At 47.8% G+C, this 18,647-nt stretch overlaps 2 protein-coding genes across 9 annotated transcripts in view; one reads left to right on the top strand and one right to left on the bottom strand.

Moving 5' to 3' along the window:
* ABI2 (abl interactor 2) overlaps nucleotides 1–6,087 on the top strand; it is a 75,311-nt gene extending 69,224 nt beyond the window's left edge. For all 8 annotated transcript variants that reach the window (XM_062005076.1, XM_062005083.1, XM_062005075.1 and 5 more), the window contains one exon: nucleotides 206–6,087. In XM_062005076.1, the coding sequence (XP_061861060.1) occupies nucleotides 206–381 (176 nt within the window). In that variant the 3' untranslated portion in view covers nucleotides 382–6,087. The remainder of the gene's footprint in view (nucleotides 1–205) is intronic.
* Nucleotides 6,088–6,654: 567 nt separating this feature from the next.
* RAPH1 (Ras association (RalGDS/AF-6) and pleckstrin homology domains 1) overlaps nucleotides 6,655–18,647 on the bottom strand; it is a 98,936-nt gene continuing 86,943 nt past the window's right edge. The window contains 4 exon segments of the mRNA XM_062004627.1: nucleotides 6,655–14,200; nucleotides 14,202–14,414; nucleotides 14,416–14,451; nucleotides 14,453–14,569. Coding sequence (XP_061860611.1) covers nucleotides 12,596–14,200; nucleotides 14,202–14,414; nucleotides 14,416–14,451; nucleotides 14,453–14,569 — 1,971 coding nt within the window. The 3' untranslated portion in view covers nucleotides 6,655–12,595.

Below are 18,647 nucleotides of genomic sequence, written 5' to 3' on the forward strand. Positions count from 1 at the left end.
GACCTGGAAGTGGTAAGAATAGAAGAGTTAAAGTCCTGCTGGCTCATGTGTTATGAAGCACAAGCATTCTGCACACACAGAGGTGAGTCAGTGCAGTTCTCTGGAATTGCCTGGAATGGGCTGAACTTTATACTAGGTCATTGATTTTTTTTTTTCCCTCCCTCCCCCACTCCTCTCCTAACAGCCCTCCTCTGTTCTTTCCTAGTGGTGGCAATCTATGACTACACAAAGGACAAAGAAGATGAGCTGTCATTTCAGGAAGGTGCCATCATTTATGTCATCAAGAAAAATGATGATGGCTGGTATGAGGGTGTAATGAATGGAGTGACAGGGCTCTTCCCAGGAAACTATGTGGAGTCCATCATGCATTACTCGGAGTAAAGACCAGAGGAGAGAACGCTGCATCTCCTGCTGCAGGAACTGTCAGGGCTTCCCAGGTCTCCACCAGCCTCTGGGGCCCCATCCACTATAACTGAATGAAGGATAATTGTAACAACCACTCTTCTGGGTTTGTTTTGGGTTTTTGTTTTTGTTTGTCTTCCCCCCCCACCCCCAATTATAAAACAATAGTGATTTGAGTTGTTTGAACAAATGGCTCTTCCGGCTGCCAGCAGAGGCTATCCTGAGCCATCTGATGTTGAATTAAGCTGACCCATTCAGATGTAACAAACTCACTGAGCAGCTGATACTTCACTTGAATTCGGACATCTTCTGACAGGCTTTGGGATCTGTCTCAGGAATCCTGTGTGCCCCCCTGGTACTACCCTTGGCAGCAGTGCCTGGCACTTGGGATGTCCTGGATGCTTGCGCTGAGGGATTACTGGCCAGTGGACATCCTTCCTGTTCCTACGCTACACTCCTGTGCAGCTGGAAGAAGCCATGTGCTAGCAAACATGGGATTTCTACGCAGAGCCATTCCTATAACTGACTTTCAGCTAGTTGAGTACATCTTTAGCATAAACCCTTCTGCAGCTGCTCTGCACATGTAGGCTGACACAGGGGCACACAGAGATGGCTTTTGTTTACACGCTTTCCAATTTAGACAATGAAGATGGCTGCAGCCCAGAGGACCCCCACCTCCATTTCCTCATCTTTTGAAAGCCACAGATTTGTTTTATGTTTAGCACTGATGTCCGTGTGCTCCTCTCTGCAGCGAGCTGCTCGCCATGGGAGCTGCCGGGTTAAACGGAACTCTCAGATACCGTTAACGGTGAAGGCAAAACAGTTTACAGGTCCTCCTGGGATCTGAGGATGAACTCTAGGGGCTGTGATCTAAGGTTCAAGTCTATTCACGCCTGCTTGCACTAGAGAAACTTACCCCCAACTTTAGTCTTATGCACAATATAATCTTAAAAATCCAATCAGGTAGTGTAAATTGGCTATTTTGTACTTGATGACTAGATTTGCATATGTACTGTGAGAGCCCTGTGCAGAGGCAGGACAAACGGAGATTGTCGTCTTCATGTCTGTTGCCAAAATCTCTTCAGTGGAAGTAAAAAGGGCTGTTGTGTGTACTGGTTTCCCATGGAAATCCAAGCAGTAACTAGTAGTAGTCCTAGCTCTTCCCCCAGCCCTCTCCATGGTTTATTGTAAAGAAATAGGTATTTTGAGCTGCACTGGTGGATCTGGGGTAGAGTAATACCAAGTGAAGGCTCTGTAGCCCCTTGTCTTGATAGTTTGCTTTAATCCAATCTCAATTAAAAATGCTGCTCAGTGGTTCTGCCCAGCAGATCAGTGTAAAGTGATGGCTGTACGAGTCTGCCCTGAGGAAGGACTACTTGTTATCCTTGGGTAAATGTCATGCATTGACAGAGTGACCTGATTAAACCTCCTGTTGCAGTCCTGTTAGCCTGCAGACTGAGCTGCCCCTGTACCATGAGAGCCCCCCCAGCCAGGGCGTCTGCCTGGACAGCATTTTCCTGTTGCCTGGGCAAGTGCCAGCTGGTGCCCAGCGCAGTGTGCCACAGCATGATGGGCCACAGTGGGACGGGCCACGGGAACAGCAGAGTGCCAGGGAGGGGGTGGACACGAACAGTGGACTGCCCAGTCCTTGGCAATTAGTGCAGTATCAGGATGGAGGAGTGGGTTTGGTGCAAATCTGGGCAGGGAGGAGCCATAGCTGCCCAACGGGAAAGAAGAAGGAAACAAACAGGTGAGGGGTGTTTGTGGGCCATGGATGGATGTAATCACCTGCTGTGAGCTTGCGTAAGAGGATGCTAAACCCTGTGGCATGGTATAAGGAACCAGTTTGGTTGAAGCCTGCAGGAGGTACAGCTTTGAAGAAACCAGTGCAAAGGTGGAAGTTACTTTATCTCTTCTCAATCCACAGTTGAGTAGCCAAGACACTTCTTGTCTTTCTTGGAAGCTGACAGCATTGGGATGAGTGTTAGCCTGAGCAGGTACTTTCCATCTTGCTCTGTGAAAACTTTAGTCTCGCAGGAAGTGCCAGAAGCAGCCGTGGTCAGTTCTTTCAGCCCATGGTTTCTCTGGGAGCAAGCCTAGAAACATGGATTGTGCAGGGACTGCTCTGGCTGTTTCTGTTGTCATAGGGCAGGGCAGTTGAACAGCAGTGTTGCACAAGCCTTTGGTGCTCACAGGGTGGCTGTTTTCCAGGACCGTTAGAGCTTTCCTGGCTTCGCTTGCCCTGGGTAGTGTGTGGTAAAGACTGAGCACACAGGGCTCAAATGCATCATTACAGCGTCTCAGCGAGTTACTAGAAGAGAGCTGATCACCTCTCCGTGTGCACCCGTGCTCCAGCTAGGAGGTCATGCACCAGTGAGGATTGTCTTTAGCTCCATCGGAGTAAAAGCATGTGCTTGATTGTGTCTGACGGCTGGGGATGGTGGGTACTTCACATGTCCTTCATGCAGGTGGTGGTTCAGTTGCAAGGCGCAGAGCGTCGTGAGTGCTGGGAAGGGCTGAGTGCTTGCCAGAACTCAGCACAGGTGGGGCTGCACAACCTTGAAAGGAATGCATGCAGCTCCTTAAAGAACTGACTTTGCTGGGCCAGGGGTTAGCATGGTCCCTGCTGTTAGCACGTGGAACTGTTTATCCTGCAAGAACTGCTGTGGATGGAATTTTTGGGTCACCTCCTGCTGGTTTTATGCTTTATTATGCAGTACTAATGTAAGGAGATTTGTTGAGTTTTCTGCATATTTTTTATTTTGTACAGATTTTAATTCTGTGGCTTCTTTGGGAATGATGTGATGTAATGGTCATAGACCAAGCCAAGGTAAACAGGCTTTGTATGTTAATGTTACATAGATTGCATGCTAGTAAAGTCAGTGAGGATTGTGTTTCCAGTTTTGTCCTTTGTACTTCTCCAAAAACTTCTCTCCCTGCTGCCCCTTTTTAATTTACATGTTTACTTTAAAGGGAGAGGGTGTGTGTGAAACACCTCAGTATTTCATGTCTCTTCACCAAGTTCTGCTGGCACAGCTGAAGGCGTTCAGTCTTGTAGGCTGTTGAATCAGCAGCGTGTATGCATGAGAGAGCGGTGGGGGAAGAAGACACTCCAGAACAGCCCAGAGTGCTGCGTGGCCAAAATGAATCTGCTTCTCCCTTTGTGCAAGCTGTTTAGCCCAGCAGCTGGTTTTGCTGCGCACAGCAATTGGTCAGCATCCTCTAGTGGTGTGTTTTGCCTTGGTTTCTCTTAACAGGGATTTCTCCCTTGCTCTCTTGGCTCCGGGGACAGAGCTATTAACTACAGCTGCCTCTCTGCCATCGGCCTGCATGAGGAGGTCTGACCAAGACTGTCCCCCTGTAGTGCAGAAGCAGGTTATTTCGGTGCCTTCTTTCCAGACTGAGAGGTGGCTGAGGCTGCATCTGTCTCACACAGTACTTTTTGTTCCCCTCTTTGTCTTTTATTCCCCCCTGTGATGGATTCAGGTTGTTTCTGTCAGTGGCTGTTGCAGCCACTGTTGCAGTGGCGAGGCAGGAGCGTCAGGTTTGCACGTGAAGAGTCCCAGAGTTTGGCACAGGCTGCATGGAGCCGAGGGCCTGGCAGCTGCAGGTGGTCTTCAGGGCAGGTGGCACAGTGATGAGCGCTAGTGGGAGCCCCATCACTGCACTGGGCTCAGCTTGTCTGTGCAGCTTGTCGGGCTGGATGTTCCGGAAAGCAGCTGGACATTGCTGCTGGTTGGAGCCACAGCTCCCCACAGCCCCGGTGGCCTGCAACTGGGAAGCTTGCCAGTGGGTGCCAGGGAGGCTTATAGGTGGCTAGTTCTTGCTAGAGCAGTTTGTTCCCCTTTCACAGCTCCTGGGCATTTTCTTTCTTTGCTGTTGAGGGTCTTGGTGACAGCCACAGTTGATGTTGGCAGTGGTGCAACTTCTGAAATGAGGCACTTTTAGCTACGGCATTTCAGCTGACAAAGGGAGCACAGCAGCAGCCAGCCTGGGGCTCCTGTGGCAGAGGTGGAGCTGCCTGCCCAGCAGTGTGTGCCTGGTGTTGGAGAGGTGCAGGAGGGTTGTTCAACCACTGCAAACCGTTGTGCTTCTATGGTGGTGTCCCTGACGTGTGCTCTTCCCAGCAACTCTCACCACCTCCTGTTGTGTGCTATGGATGTGCCTTGCTGCTGGAAATTAGCTCTTTCTGGTACTCTGGGCGTCAGGCATAATGCAAAGGATGTGACTGTGCAGGTCAGTAAGCTGGGAGCATTTACAGTGAGGTGGAACAGGACGTGGTGAAACAAGCAGTGCCTCTGTTCTCAGGAGGGCGAGCTGCTGGCGGGTGCTGATGGGAAAGCCCAGGTGCTGTGGCTGCCGCTGGGAGCATCCAGAGTCATAGATGGAGCACTGCAGCATTGCAGGACATGTTACAAACCCAGGGCAGAGGACTCCTATGTGGACAGCAGTGGCAGTGAGGAACACAGAGCTCTGTGGCACTTGCTAAGGCAAATACGACCCTTATCCTTAGAGCAGATGGTGGTGTGGTGAGCCAAGCACTGGCAGGTAGATGATGGGCTACAGATTATGGGGCACCACTTGCAAGAATTTACTGTGCTCACAGCTATATTCACCTTCTCCATCCTTTGGCATCCCTCAGTATTAGGCACAGAAACATTTTGTGAATAATATGGTATCACACAAAGGTCAGAACACTACAAGAAGGAAACAGCTTGTGGTTGATTGTTTTGGGGTCTCCCCTGCTCAGTAGCCAAAGTCAGTGTGTAGTAACAGTCTTCTTGATCTACTTTTGAGTTTGAAACTGCAAGAATAGTGGGGCTCCCAGCTCCTGTCCTGTTGAAGGCTGCTGAGAGCAGCCTTCTTTTACAAAAACTTCATTCACGGACCATGGTGTTCTGCTGCTTTTAATTCCAAAAAACTCACTCGTGTTTTGTGCAATCTCCTGCCTGTGCAGGAAGTGGGTTTTTTTCTTTGGTACTCTAAACTTAATAACTTTATTAGCACCTGTGCTTATTACAAGATGTATTACAGATGAGTGTGGGCAGCAGCAGCCTGTTGCCCGGAGGTGCAGCCTACACCCTGTGTCTGGCTGCCCACTGCCAGGGGGCTCTCTGAAATGGCTGCGGTCCATTTGATCCCATTTCTCTTAAAACCTCAGAGGACTCCTACCACTATTGACTAATGAGGAAGAGCTGTGTACAAACCCATTTCCATTACAGCGCCTTGGTAAAGTGCTGACATGTCTGAGATTTTTTTGTAAAGAACAAGTGCTTCTTTTCACATTTGAAAAAGTGTCTTTTGCAACTTGCATGGACAAGTAGTTTCTATGAATTCTCTGGAAGTGTCAGTGTCTAACATGGATTTTGTCCATGCACTTTTCTGAAAGCAGACACCCTCCAGCTCCTCTTTGGTTTGCAGGCAGAGGAGCAGCACGCTGGGCTTTGCTTTTGGCGCTGCTGCTGCAGGGGGTGAGTGCGGAGCCCGCTGCCAGCGACTGAGCCCCAGGACTCTGCCTGGGGAGCTGTATGCCCGCCACTGATGTTTTATTGTGTGTGCCATTTGAACCACCTTCCAGTGAGTGCAAAACCCAATTTTTAAATTTTTTTAATTGTACTTGGAATTAACTGTTGCTGTGTACTAAACCCTCTTGTTACGAGCCCTAAATAAAAAGAACAAAGCACAGCCCGTGTGTTTGATGATTGTGCCGTGCCTGCATCATGGGCCTTGGCTCAGGCTGCAGCCTTCTCGCACAGGATGGGCCGTGTGCAGGAGCCCGGCCACGCAGCCTGGCCCCACAGCAGCGTGACTGTGGGCAACCTGGCCTGCAGCAGCCTCCAGCACCTCCTCAGCCCCTCTGCAGGGCTGCTCCTTTCCTGTTGTCAGGCCTAAGAGCTGAGGTCTGAGGCAGGGGCAGCCTGATGTGGGGGCAGGCCCAGGAGCTGAGCAGAGCACAGCACCATTCCCTCCAGTGCACCTCAAGAGGGGGCACAGCAGCACTTAACCTGCCATGAGTTGTGAGGGAAAGGTGAGCCTTGGCTCTGGGGCCTCTTCAGGCCTGCCACCGTGTTGCTGGTACAGCCAGTTCTGACCCTTGGGAAAGAACTGTGCAAAGGAGCAGCAGTGAGAGTGAGCTATATCAAAATGATAACCTGTAGGCCCATCAGCAACCTGACCCTTCCAGAGGTGAACCACTGATGCCTTGAGAGCATGGTGAAAAAGGAAACTGGCAAGACAGAGCATTAAAACAGATTATTAAATTTAACTACATCTTTATTGAATTGTGCATGTTCCATTGTATAATGATCTATATTGGGTACTCTATAATGTAGTATTTCTTTTGTCCTCTCCCATGCTTAAAAAAGTATATTTATACATATATTTATATATATTTATAATATGGCAAAGCTCCCCTCAAGCTGAAGCTATCAGTCTAGAAGAGCTTTGATTTTTCTTTTTTGGAAAGGGAAGAAGAGGGGAGGGAATCCCGTTGAAAGATAAAATGTGCAATTTTCTTCTTAAAGCAGTAAACATGAATGTATTTACAGCACTCAGCACAAGTTTGCTGCACAGACAAATCATCATTGCAATGACACTTTTTCTTACGTGTGCATCCCTGGTATTATACAGAGTATCACCAGTGGCTGCTAACAATTAGTGTAAGATATGAACCAAACTGCTGCTCCAGTCAATTCCCACTGCAGTCCACCAGAAGGAGGCTTAAGATTTGGAATTGCAACCTGTGACAAGGCATTTAGTTTTCCTTTCAGAAGTACAAGTTTTATAGTGGTGCACCGAATGACCGAGCAGCAGGGAGGCCTGGGCCTGGGTGCCTTTGCTGAGCCCCTTGCAGCTGTGGGTAACGGCAGGAGCTTTGGGCCCTGGCACAGAGCCCCCCCTGCTCTTACTAACGACTGCTGTGCACCCACAGCACTTGGGCTCCTGCCACTAACACCGTGGGAGAGGTTGGTGCAAGCACACCTGTCTTCCTGGAATTTAGCTCTGAATGCATCTTTGGCATCTTGGGAAAGGTGAGAGGAAATTACTTCCCCCTCTGGGGAACAGTTGGTTTGGTTCCCAAGTCTTCTAGAAGACAAGTTGCCTTTAACCATTTAAATAACAGGGATTCCAAACTCTGTTACTGAAATTCCTCCTCACTCGCTTCCCTCACAGCCTCCCTGCCTTGGTGGCCCTGTGTACAGTGCAGTTCCTGCTCCTGCTTTTTTCCTCGGTGCCACAGGGGTTGGTTCTGGTGAGCAGAGTGCTAACTGTGCCCTTGCCCTGTGGTGTGCCTCAGAGCACCACGTAGCCATCAACCCAAAGCCCTGTTTTTCCCCTGTTAAAGGCAATCACTTTATTGTGAGGGATAACCACGTGTGGTCACCTGGTTTGCAGTTCAGTGTCTTAAATTGTTCAAAACTCACCGAGCCTATGACTAAGGGCTTGCTGGGTGCTGACCCCCGAGCTCGAATATAGTTTTGCCAGCCTTCATGGCTGTGTTTTAATTGGAGAAAAAGAAAGAAGAATTACCAAACTTACAATTTCAAAATAAAACCTTAAAACCCACCAGCACATTACAAAAATGGCCAGAACTCCCCTGTAGTGTTAAATTGTCTCTGGTTTGGAGTCTGTGCTAGGGAATGTGATGCTGGGCACCAGGAGCCACAAACAAATGGGCTTTGGGAAAAAGTCTCCTCTCCCAAAGTAGCAAGAATCCTCTTGCCTCCAGCTGAGGAGCACTGTTTGAACAAGCACCTAATCTACACCTTAACAATGAATACGAGGAAAAAAAGTCAACCACACTCAGATGGTGTGGCTGCACCCTCACCACCTTCTGGCAGGAATTCAAATTGCTTTCCTTGAAGTGCAACTGATTTTAATATGACTGTATTCACAGAATCACAGAATAGTAGGAGTTGGAAGGGACCTTCAGAGATCATCTGGTCCAACCCCCCTGCAGAAACAGGTTCACCTAGATCAGGTCACACAGGAATGCATCGAGGCGGGTTTTAAAGACCTCCAAGGAAGGAGACTCCACACCCTCCCCGGGCTTTGTGAAGATGAAATAAGTTTACCTGCAGTGATGCCACTGAAGTAAAGCAATTTAGCTCTATGTAGTTTCCTACAATAAGCAGAAAATTTCACTTTTGTCCTGGTGTTGAAATGGCACTTTTGGTTCCTTTAACTGTGGAGGGGAAAAAAATTAACTCCGAGTGCCCTGGCCACACTTTACCTCTGAGCTGATCTGAGTTACTTGGCTGCCTAAGGGCACAGAAACGAGAAATTAAGAAACTTTAAATATGCAAGTCTAGAAGAGCAAATTGTAAAATGCACTTGTTGAAAAAGCTGCTCCCTCTCCCATCAGACCTGAAACCAAAGTGATCCAGGTACCTCCAGTTACTGTTGCCCTGCAGAAATCTGCAAAGTTCAGGAGAGGAACTCTTTGGCTTTGGGGTCATGCACCAGGTCAGGGTAAGCACTGGTGGTCTGCTGCAGGAGCTTCCCTCTTCCATAGAAAGGAGTAGGATTATTTCACTGCGAGACGTGTGCCTAACCTCCTCCCACAACCACACAGTTTGAAAGACTAAACAGCACCCCTGGCATACCCATGTCACACGTTTCATGTGGTTTGTTTAGAACCTGTGGTTTTTAAAAATCATTTCTACTCTAAGCTTACTGCTGATACGAGAGCCTAGTTTTCCCTTCTAAAGCAACTCCCTCAGCCCTGAGTTATCTACAAAAGTGTCAGAGATGACCAGCTCCCTGCTGTCCACACCTGTGCTGCAGGCACAGGGCCTGGGCTGAACAGGGCAGGGGGCAGGACAGGACCCTGCTGCTGCTGCGTGGCAGAGAGGAAAGGAAGGCTCAACCCGGAACAGGTGAGCGCAGGCAGCTGCCCCTGCAGCAGCGGCACCTGTCCAATAGCTGCCCCAGGCAACTACAGTTGTACTTGCCTGGAACTGGAGCATCGAAGCATCTGCTGTCTTTGTGTCCAGAGCAGCAAGGCTCAGCTCTCACCTACTCATTTTAATAGTGCCAAAAGTATTACAGCCCATGTTTGTAGCAGGAAGCTTCTTGCTACATATCCAAGATCTAGCCCCTCTGTTTTCTGACTTAAATGCAACGGTGCAGTTATGAGACCAGTGCACACTGGGGAAAAGAACTTACCTGCAAATAAGGCATAAATATTTACTGCCACAGAAACAGTAAATACAAGCAAGTTACAATGAGGAGGTCTCATAAGCGGAAAAGGCAATCAGGTTGTCTGAACCTCACGATAGCCACATTTCAGTGCTCAGCTGAGGGAAAGCAAGCTGCTTTCTGTATCAGGACTGGCTTAGACAAGAAGGAATACAGGCTGCCACCTTCCAGGCTGAACTTCCATCTCCCAGCAGCTGAGTAGCAGCCTGCAGCGGTAAGCATGGATCTAAGGAGAGATAACAGGTAAATGGACTGGGGCACAGGAGAATGAGGCTCAGACGCCTCTGAGGAAACTGCACTCAAAACATCACTCTGCCGAGTCCAAAGCCCAGAGGTACCCGCGCTGAATGAACAGAAAAAGGGCTGGAACTGACATCCACCAGTGGAGCTGCCTTGGAAGAAAAGAAAAACAGATGGGGCAAGCAGAATTCACCTGGGGACACAGGCTGCAGCAGCCCAGATGCATCTTGCCAGGGAGCAGGCGATGGTGCTGCTTCCCTGCCGTCAGTAAGAGCTGTGCAGTCTGGGCTCTGCCTGCGCACCTTTGGCTCTGGTGTGAGCCCCGGGAGCTGATGCAGCACAATGCAGCAGGAGGACCAATGCAGAAAATCACAGCACCCATGAGCCTCAGTGTAGCTCAACAACCTCCCTGGGAAGTTATTCACCAGCTACACTCGGCATGCTAAAAATCAACAATGCCAATGCTTTTAAGGACACTTTATAAGCACAAAAATAGTAGAAATAAAACTTTGTGAACAATTTGAAAGATACAAAAAAGTGCCTTTCCATAGCAGTGCTTTAAAAATGCACACAATGGTATATACTCTTATTGCTCAAAAAAACTAGTCTGAAATATTAAAACAATTTCCAGAGGTGCTGAAACAGATTTTTAAAAAAATCATATGAAACAGGTCAGCAGAGACAGCACCATTAATTCATCTCTTTTTATGATGCACTTATTTAAAACTACATAGTTATAGATGTGTCATTTTCCCCCTCTAATTTGCAAAGCTTTTTTTCCTGTTCATAAATTATTCACAAAGACATGTATTATTTGGATTTTTTTTTTTGAAAACACGTAATAGGAAAAGGAATGGGAAAATGTCACAATATTTCTTAAGTGTATCAGCCTGAATTACTCTAATGAGAGTGGTTACATCTTTTTTACACACACCAGGTCAAGCTACTTCCTTTGCTTCGTTCTTTGGGGGAAGCAAAGCATTTAAAATTTGCTTTTGGAGGAAAGGTAAACAAACAGTAAAATCATCTACCACCTGCACCTTGACACTATCCCCGTGGTGACGAGGGAAGTTGTAAAAACTGAGGACGCAGTAGGTACAGTCCAGCTGTTTTGGTTCCTTTCCAAAGGCTGAGTACTGCTGCCTGCGACGAACATGCAGGATACTTCAGAGTGCTTCAGCCAACAACGCCTACCACATCACGCTGAGTAAGTGCATGGGACTGCACAGCTGAGCTACTGAAGTACCTGATAAAGGACTCCTGTACTTGATCTGGTGATTGGAAGTGAATAGGCAGCAAACAAAAACCCCAAAGCAAATATGATAGTCTATCACCTACTTATGTGGGCCCTTAAATTAAATGATTAGCAAAAAAATTAGCCTCTCAAGGCTGGGTTATTTTTCCAGTGTTGTCCATTGACTGCTAGAAGTGCAGCTTTCACGGGTTTATGTGTCGGTTGCAGTCTCTGGCAGGTCAAATTCCCACTGTGCTTGGCCTGAAATTGTCACTCCTTTCTTTCTAGAAGAAAAAGTTTCCTGACAGTTCCTAATGAATGACAAACAATATTTTCTTCAAATGTTTCCCAATGCTTGTTTTTGTAAAGACGACACATCAGGCACAGACAAGGTGAGACTGTATGCTGCGCATGCTTGGGTGAGCACAAACGCTCTACAGAAACCTACCTGTTCATCCAGGGCAAGAATTAGACTTGCGGGGGATGTATTGGCGCGGGGCGGCCCTGTGCGGCGGCATCAGTTGCAGGAGTCCTGGCAGCTTTCAGAAGGGGTTTAACACAAATATATTCATCTTGAGCCACAGAAACAAATGATCCGGTCTACTATGAGTTAGAATGCCCAATGGATGGGAATAATATATATTCATCCTACTTACTGCAGGGACAATAAACTTTGAAATAATTTGTAGCGGAGGATATTTTTAAACTATTTGGAAGGGAGGGGGAGGCTCTTTACAGTATAAATATATTTCACGCCAGCCCACTATATATAAAATCTATTTTCTTCCTCAGAACATACTCATCTTCAGTAGTATTATGACCAGAATGTTTTGGTATGTTGCATCTGTACTTTTCAATCCATGGACAATGTTACTAGCAGAACACCTCAGCTCTGCAGCATTTACCCACCGCAAACTGCCAAGAGGTTTGTGGGTGGGGTTCAGTTTGGTTTGGTTTTGGTTTGTTTTCTACCATTCTTTAAAGTGCCCCCTACATCTTCATCTTTGTGGCAAGACTTGACTAGTTACAGAGTCCGATTCCAGATAATATAGTGACTGAAACAATAAATACGGTTCTACAAAAACATTCTGGTTATCTCCTATAAATGCGATGAAATATATCACAATATATTATATACCTACACTCATAATACATGCACAAACATGTCTCACGTGGACAGACACTACAAAATATCATCTCCCCCCTCCCCTAAATGCAGAAAAAGTAAGAAAATGGGGTTTTGGTCCAATCCATATGAAGGATAAAAGAAACTGAAAGAGTAAGTCTAATACCTCTCTACCCACCTTTCCCAATAAAATATCAACACCCCCAAACTCCCAACTATTTATCCATGAAAGAGTCTTTACAGGTAGCCATAGCTACAGTTTGAGATCATCTCTTGTGATGGGGCTGTCACCCACATCCCCACGTTCTCTGCCAGTGCGCAGGGTGGCAGGCTGGCCGATGGTGGAGCAACACGCACGCCACAGAGAGCAGCGGCCACAGAGGATCTGGGGCCTACCAGTCCCGTGACAGCTTCGTGTTCTGATCCCTTTTAGGAGGCGCAGGGGGCGGCCCCCTCCGTAACGTTGCATAGCCGGAGATGTGCGTGCCCCCAAAGCTGCTCGTCTTCTGCTGGTCAGCCAGCAGCTCTGGCGGTGGCGGAGGCAGGGCCATGTCGTCCATGGTGGCGGTGGGCTCCGCTCTGGACATCCGTGCGGAGGAGAGGGAGCCGTGCCGGGTGATGGATTTCCGCTGCAGTGTCCGATTGAGGTCTGCCAGGAACCCCGGCTGAACGCTAAGGCTGGACTTGGGGGAGGTGGGCACTTGGGGGCTGGCTGAGCCCTGCGGCTCCGTGAGCTCCGCCTGCGTCAGTCGGGTGCTGTCATTGCGTTTGGGACGTGTGGGTGGCGGCGCTTTCTTCACAGGCGGCTTTGACCACGCCTGAGGCTGGGGATTGACAACAGCCACTTTTGGGGAGGTGCTGCCTGAAAACACAGACGGGATCTCAACTGGTGGCAGAGGAAGATCTATTTCAGGTGGTGGCGGTGGAAAGTCTGAATCGGATGGTGGCGAAGGGAAGTCGACCACAGGTTCCTTCCCAGACACACCCAGAGCAGGAGCCTTGGCTGGGATCCCTCCTTGCGGAAGGACGATGGGCAGGCTCACCCCAGAGAGGTTGAGCTTTCCTGGCTTTGGAGGGGCTGCAGGAGGAGATGACTCCTTTGAAGGAGACCCTGACGGCTCTGGTGGGTGTGCAAACTTGCTGACAAGGCGGTCCACTGAAGGTCTCTTGGACTCATGGTACTCAGTGGAGCTGGTGGACTTGATGCTAGAGTTTCGCTGAGGTGTTGGAGGTGGTTTCTTCCCTCCAGGGCTTGATGTCTTGTTGGTCTTTTTGACTGGAGACCCTGATTTGTCAGGGGGGGGAGAACCTGCAGAGGAAGTTGGGGAAGGAGGTGGAGGAGGAAACACCAAGCTACTCTCTGGTGGAGGAGGGGGGAAATCTGGTGAGGGAGCAGAAGCTGGCTGCCATTTAGGCTTTGCCTTCACTGCTGGGGGTGACTGTGGAGGCATGCTCAGTGGAAGGGGCTTCAGAGGCTGGGGCTCAGTGGCAGGTGGGGTGGGAGGGGGTGGGAACTGGCTAACTATCTGTTTCACTATTGATGGCACTGGGGACTGAGGGGACGGAGGAGGCTTCACAGAGAAACTCTGCTGCTTTGGGAACGTTGGCGGGGGAGTGGGGCCAGGAGGGGCTGGAGGCAGTGGAGGTACCTGGGGAGAGGTGACGCTTGGTTGTCTCTTTATGGCAAGGGGCAATGGAGCCGGCACGGGGGGGACAACATGTGTGACCCCTGGTGATGCTGCCTTCCCACTGGGCTGTTGGGAGAGAGCTGCCATGACAGGCTTTGGGGGTGCCTGGGGTGGCGGTGGCGCAGGCACAGGAGGAGGAGGTGGTGGCAACGAGGAGGTGGCAGTGGCCTGGTTTAGATTTGGTTGAACCTGATGGATTTTGGGGGGCGGCGGTGGTGGCGTGAACTGCGGCACGGAGGGGCCACAAGGCACCGGCTTCAGCTGCGCCATGGCCGAGCCCGGCGTCGGGGGTGGCGGGGGAGGCGGGGGGTGGCGGGATGACCCCATTGGGGGGCACCAGGAGCTGCGGCTTCCCTGAGGGTGGCGGGGGCAGGGGGCCCTGCTGCGCGGTGGGAGCCTTAGAGAAAGGCCCGCTGTGCTGGGCAGCGTTCTGCAGCCTGGTGATGGTGCTGTACTTGACAAACATGGCAGCGGGCGACCCTGCAGATGGGGCGGCCTGGCTGGGGAGGGGCGGGGGGGGGGGGCGGGGGGGGAGGTGGGGGCGGCGGGGGCGGGGGGGGGCGGCGGGGGCAGCGGGGGAGACGGCTGCGAAGCTGCGTAGGGGGCTGACACTTTGGTTTGCGGGGACACGGGAGGTGCGATGGACATGAAGGGCCGACCCACAGGCTCCACTCGGGCCTATCGGCAAGGGAGTTTTAGTGAGTGGAAAGAGAGAAAAAGAAAAAGACAGGGAGGGAGAGAGGGAGGGAGAAAAAGAGATTAGAAAGTCAAGGTCTAAATGTGCCCGTCATTAAAAATTAAGTGGCAGATTACGGCATGCAGGAAATATTAGCAAAACAATGCAGCAAGAGACAATTCAGCGTACTGACAAACCTGGACCATGTGGTCTGACCAGGCAGGCAGTGAGGGGAGCTGGTGAGAATCAGTGCAGCTAATGTGAATGTCCGGGAGAAAATACACCAGCTTTGTCCCTTTTGTGGGGCAGGCAGCTGCACCCAGTGAGAATCTTGTCTCTGGGCAAGTATAATAACCCAAACAGAGCCCTGCCCAGGGCACCACAGTCATGACGGCACATCAGGCAGAGCAACATCTCCTCAGCTCAGTACAACTAGAGTTAAAGCACATATGGCCACCAAGAGCATCTGTCCAGCCTTTAGGGCGGTTAGCTCAGGCCTTACACTGTCCAGTGTTACCAAATGCAGAAATCCCAAACTGCTCTAAAACACACAAAGAGCAAGCTCTAGGCAGGAATACTGCTGAGATCCTATTACTTCACATGCTCTCCTATCCAAGATTGGCAAAAAAGAAAAAAAAACCAAAAGGAAAAAGAGGGAGAACTGAGGTTTCCTAGGAAAATTTGCCCAGAAGGAAATGTTTAGAGATCTGCAAGAAAAAGTTAGCTCAGGAAAGAAAAGCTATACATGCAACATATTATGTTAAGCAGAAAAAGAAAGGAAAGATGGGGAAACGCTGACTAAGGGGAGGAGCAATGTTTTAAAAAGCAGCACGCAATGTTTTAGTCTACTCCTTGGGTTTTGCTCAAGTTAAATTTGTTTCTCTAAAATGGTAAGCCCCCATTCCTGTTAAAAATGAAAAAGGTAATTTCACTACTTGAGTTTATAAACATCCTTCTAATACAAAGTGGTTTGGCTACCAGTCAAGTTGTGAATTTCACAGTGCACAGCATAGAAACATGCATCAGAAATGCAACATGGACAAGGCAACTGCCCACACTGGGTACCTATACGTTGTTAGTAGATACTTTGCCGCAAGTTAGCCCAGTATGCTCCTTTGCACTATATGAGCAAGTCTGCATAGTGCTTTTTTCTAAACAGAGGTGCACAGTTTCTATATGCACAGAAAACCAAAAAGATTAGATTCAGAAACAAACTGTGATTTACAACACACATGGGGTGTGCCTCTACCTGTCACCATAGCTCTGGAAGGCAAGAGTGTAACTTGGAGCTAAATCAAGGTGTTCACGTAACAAAACAGGAGAAATCTTGATCTCTTGCAAGTGTTAGTCTGTAAATTTCCATTATCTCAATCACCCAGGTTAATGAATTTTCAAGTAGCACCACCTGACCTTAACTGTGCCCTGTATAAGGCACCACGGGTGTGCTGACTTTAGCTGTGCTGAGCTTCACTTTTGACACCTGAGACAGCAAAAGGCAACAGGAAAAAGTAAAAGCGACATAAAACAGAGAGGGAGATCAAGTCAAAACAGAACAGCTATTCCTGAATGGTGAGGCCTTGGAGAAGCTTGAATTTGTCACTTAAAGCACACACAGTGTGAAGGCATTTTGATGCCTCTTGTAGCATCCCAGTTGAAATACTGTGTTCAAAATGTAACAGACTGACATCACTGCCCAACTGTGAAGAATATGAACAGATGAGTAAAGTATTCATTGGGCAAAGAGCAATCTTTCAAAATATGAAATGGACAGATTACCTGCATTTTGGGAAACATGTTTTTTTTAATCTTACATATTATTTGAAACAGAACTTTCCCAATATCCATTGAAGTCATTTTCACAGGGAGCAAATTAAACACTCAGGACAGGGAAAAGAATATTGTGCACCTCTGGAGGGGAAGCCCCTCTTATCTTTGATGTGGAAAATTGAATTTCCACATCCAGAACACAGTCAGTGATACTCTGCTTATAGCAGAACTTCGAAACAGTAGATTGTCCTTCTTTGTCCTTATAACTATGTGACATCTTTCTATGTATCTTGAAAAATTACTTGCTGCATAGTGTCCATTCATATTTGTAACATGCATCTTCATGACTACCTGAAATTCAGAAATGCTACAAAAGTAATAGTATCTATTATTAAAATACCAACTGTGCTTTTTTTAGCCGTTTTTCCTTAGAACACAAGGTTTTGCAATTGAACTGTTTGCTACCTCATTTCCTGTGCTAGTTGATTTTGGATTAGTTCACAAATTTCTGTCAAATATGACAGAAATCTCTATATATTTTTCACTTTCAAAAAGCTGTTTTGAAGTTACTGGCCCCTGGCAAATGAGGGAAAAGCAAGCAGAACTCACCCATTTTTAACTTGAGCAGTTAGTCAATGGCCAACTAGGACAATATCCTGGCTAGCTGGCCAATGTTATCAATGTTGTCTCCATCCTCTGCTCTGCTCTGCTTGCTGAGTGGGATGAGACAAGGGTGACAGCGTGGCAGAAAGCTGTTGCAGAATGGGAAAGGATAGGCTGGACAAGTCTCCATTAATTCTGCCACTGCAGCAACCTGCCCATATTAGTTTCTTAAGCCAGCTTTGTCACCAAAGCACTGTGGCATAACTACCTCTGAAATAATTGTCTGGAGACTCATTTGCCTAAACCAGCATGTCTCACAATCACTGCAAATACCTTGTCATGTCAATTATTTTTTTTTTTCAACACTGTTGTTTCCTTTCTTGCCACACAGTTTAATATTTTCCACTCCCAGTTTGATTTACTAAAGTTCCTTGGGCCACACCTGTATAGGTTAAGAAATGTGCTGTAGTTTCACTGAAGGTAAATTTGTATTCTTTGAAAGTTTTAGGGCAATCTACTCACCTGTGTTATGCACAAGAGTGAGAAACATACCTTTTCTCAGACTTGTGCATAGAAAGGAATTCAAATGGATTAAAATCTTGAAGCACAGATGGCCCTCAACAGGGAGCAGTCTGAATATTTTATTTCTAAAATGGCTTTAATCAGATAACATAAAAATTATTTGGGTTTATTTAAATGAGCAATTACCAGCAGCGCTATGGACTTGATAAGAACAACAGTGACCCCACTGTGGTAAACTTCAAACTTTTCTCTAAAAGCTCAGAGAGGTTTTACCATTAAAACCAAAACTTTAGGAAACAACATTACAGCTCTCACAACAGTACTCTTTCACGTCTGTCAGATACATGCTAGTTAGACTCAAGTGTACTACTATATTTTTCATCTACCCCACTGCTGCAGAAACAAGGCAGCCTGTACACAAGTCACCTGCTTATGAACATGCACCAGGTGTTGCACACATGCAGTAGAAATATTTGGATCACAATTTAGCAAGTTACATTCTTGGGCTGAGTACTACATTACAATGAGAATCAGACAATTTCCACACCAGCAGGCACTGCAGAAAAGTTATGAATCCCAAAGCAGCCATGTCAGTCTTCACATTGTGTCACATTTGCCGTATTTGATAATGGGATGGTTTATAGTTATTTATTTGATGCACCAATGTCAAATGTAGTGACCCTTGGTTTTGGTTTTAAATGCTTGAACCTGAAGTCTGGGGAAGATTCAAAATTGTTATGTGTAAAGACAGCTTCTCACAGCATCCTGCCAACACTAATGTACCTCCACACATTTAACACTGGCATCACAGCTCTTCAGGAACCTGGAGATTCCTTTGCACCTGACAACAAACTGGCTTAAGCAGCCGTTCTGCTGTGTTTGGAAGTGTTCCCCAGGAACTACACCACTCAGCTACCACAAAAAGGACAGCAAACTAACCAAACCACAACAGACGTGACCTGAGCCCCGGGCTTCAGTGGGTTAGAAATATTTTGTAAGTCTGCACCAGCAACAGGAGATACTAAATCTGCCTCAATTCTCAACTGCTGTCAGTTTTAGCACTTTGACCATATATGTGATTACTGTTTCCATTTTCACTGAATATAATAGAAAACATTTGAGTAAAAGCTACTGGAGTACTTCTTTAATAAATACATCTGCCTTCAGGTCTCAGTTGTTCACATCTTT

Source organism: Colius striatus, chromosome 11, assembly GCF_028858725.1.
Source record: "Colius striatus isolate bColStr4 chromosome 11, bColStr4.1.hap1, whole genome shotgun sequence".
Taxonomy (NCBI): Eukaryota; Metazoa; Chordata; class Aves; order Coliiformes; family Coliidae; genus Colius; species Colius striatus.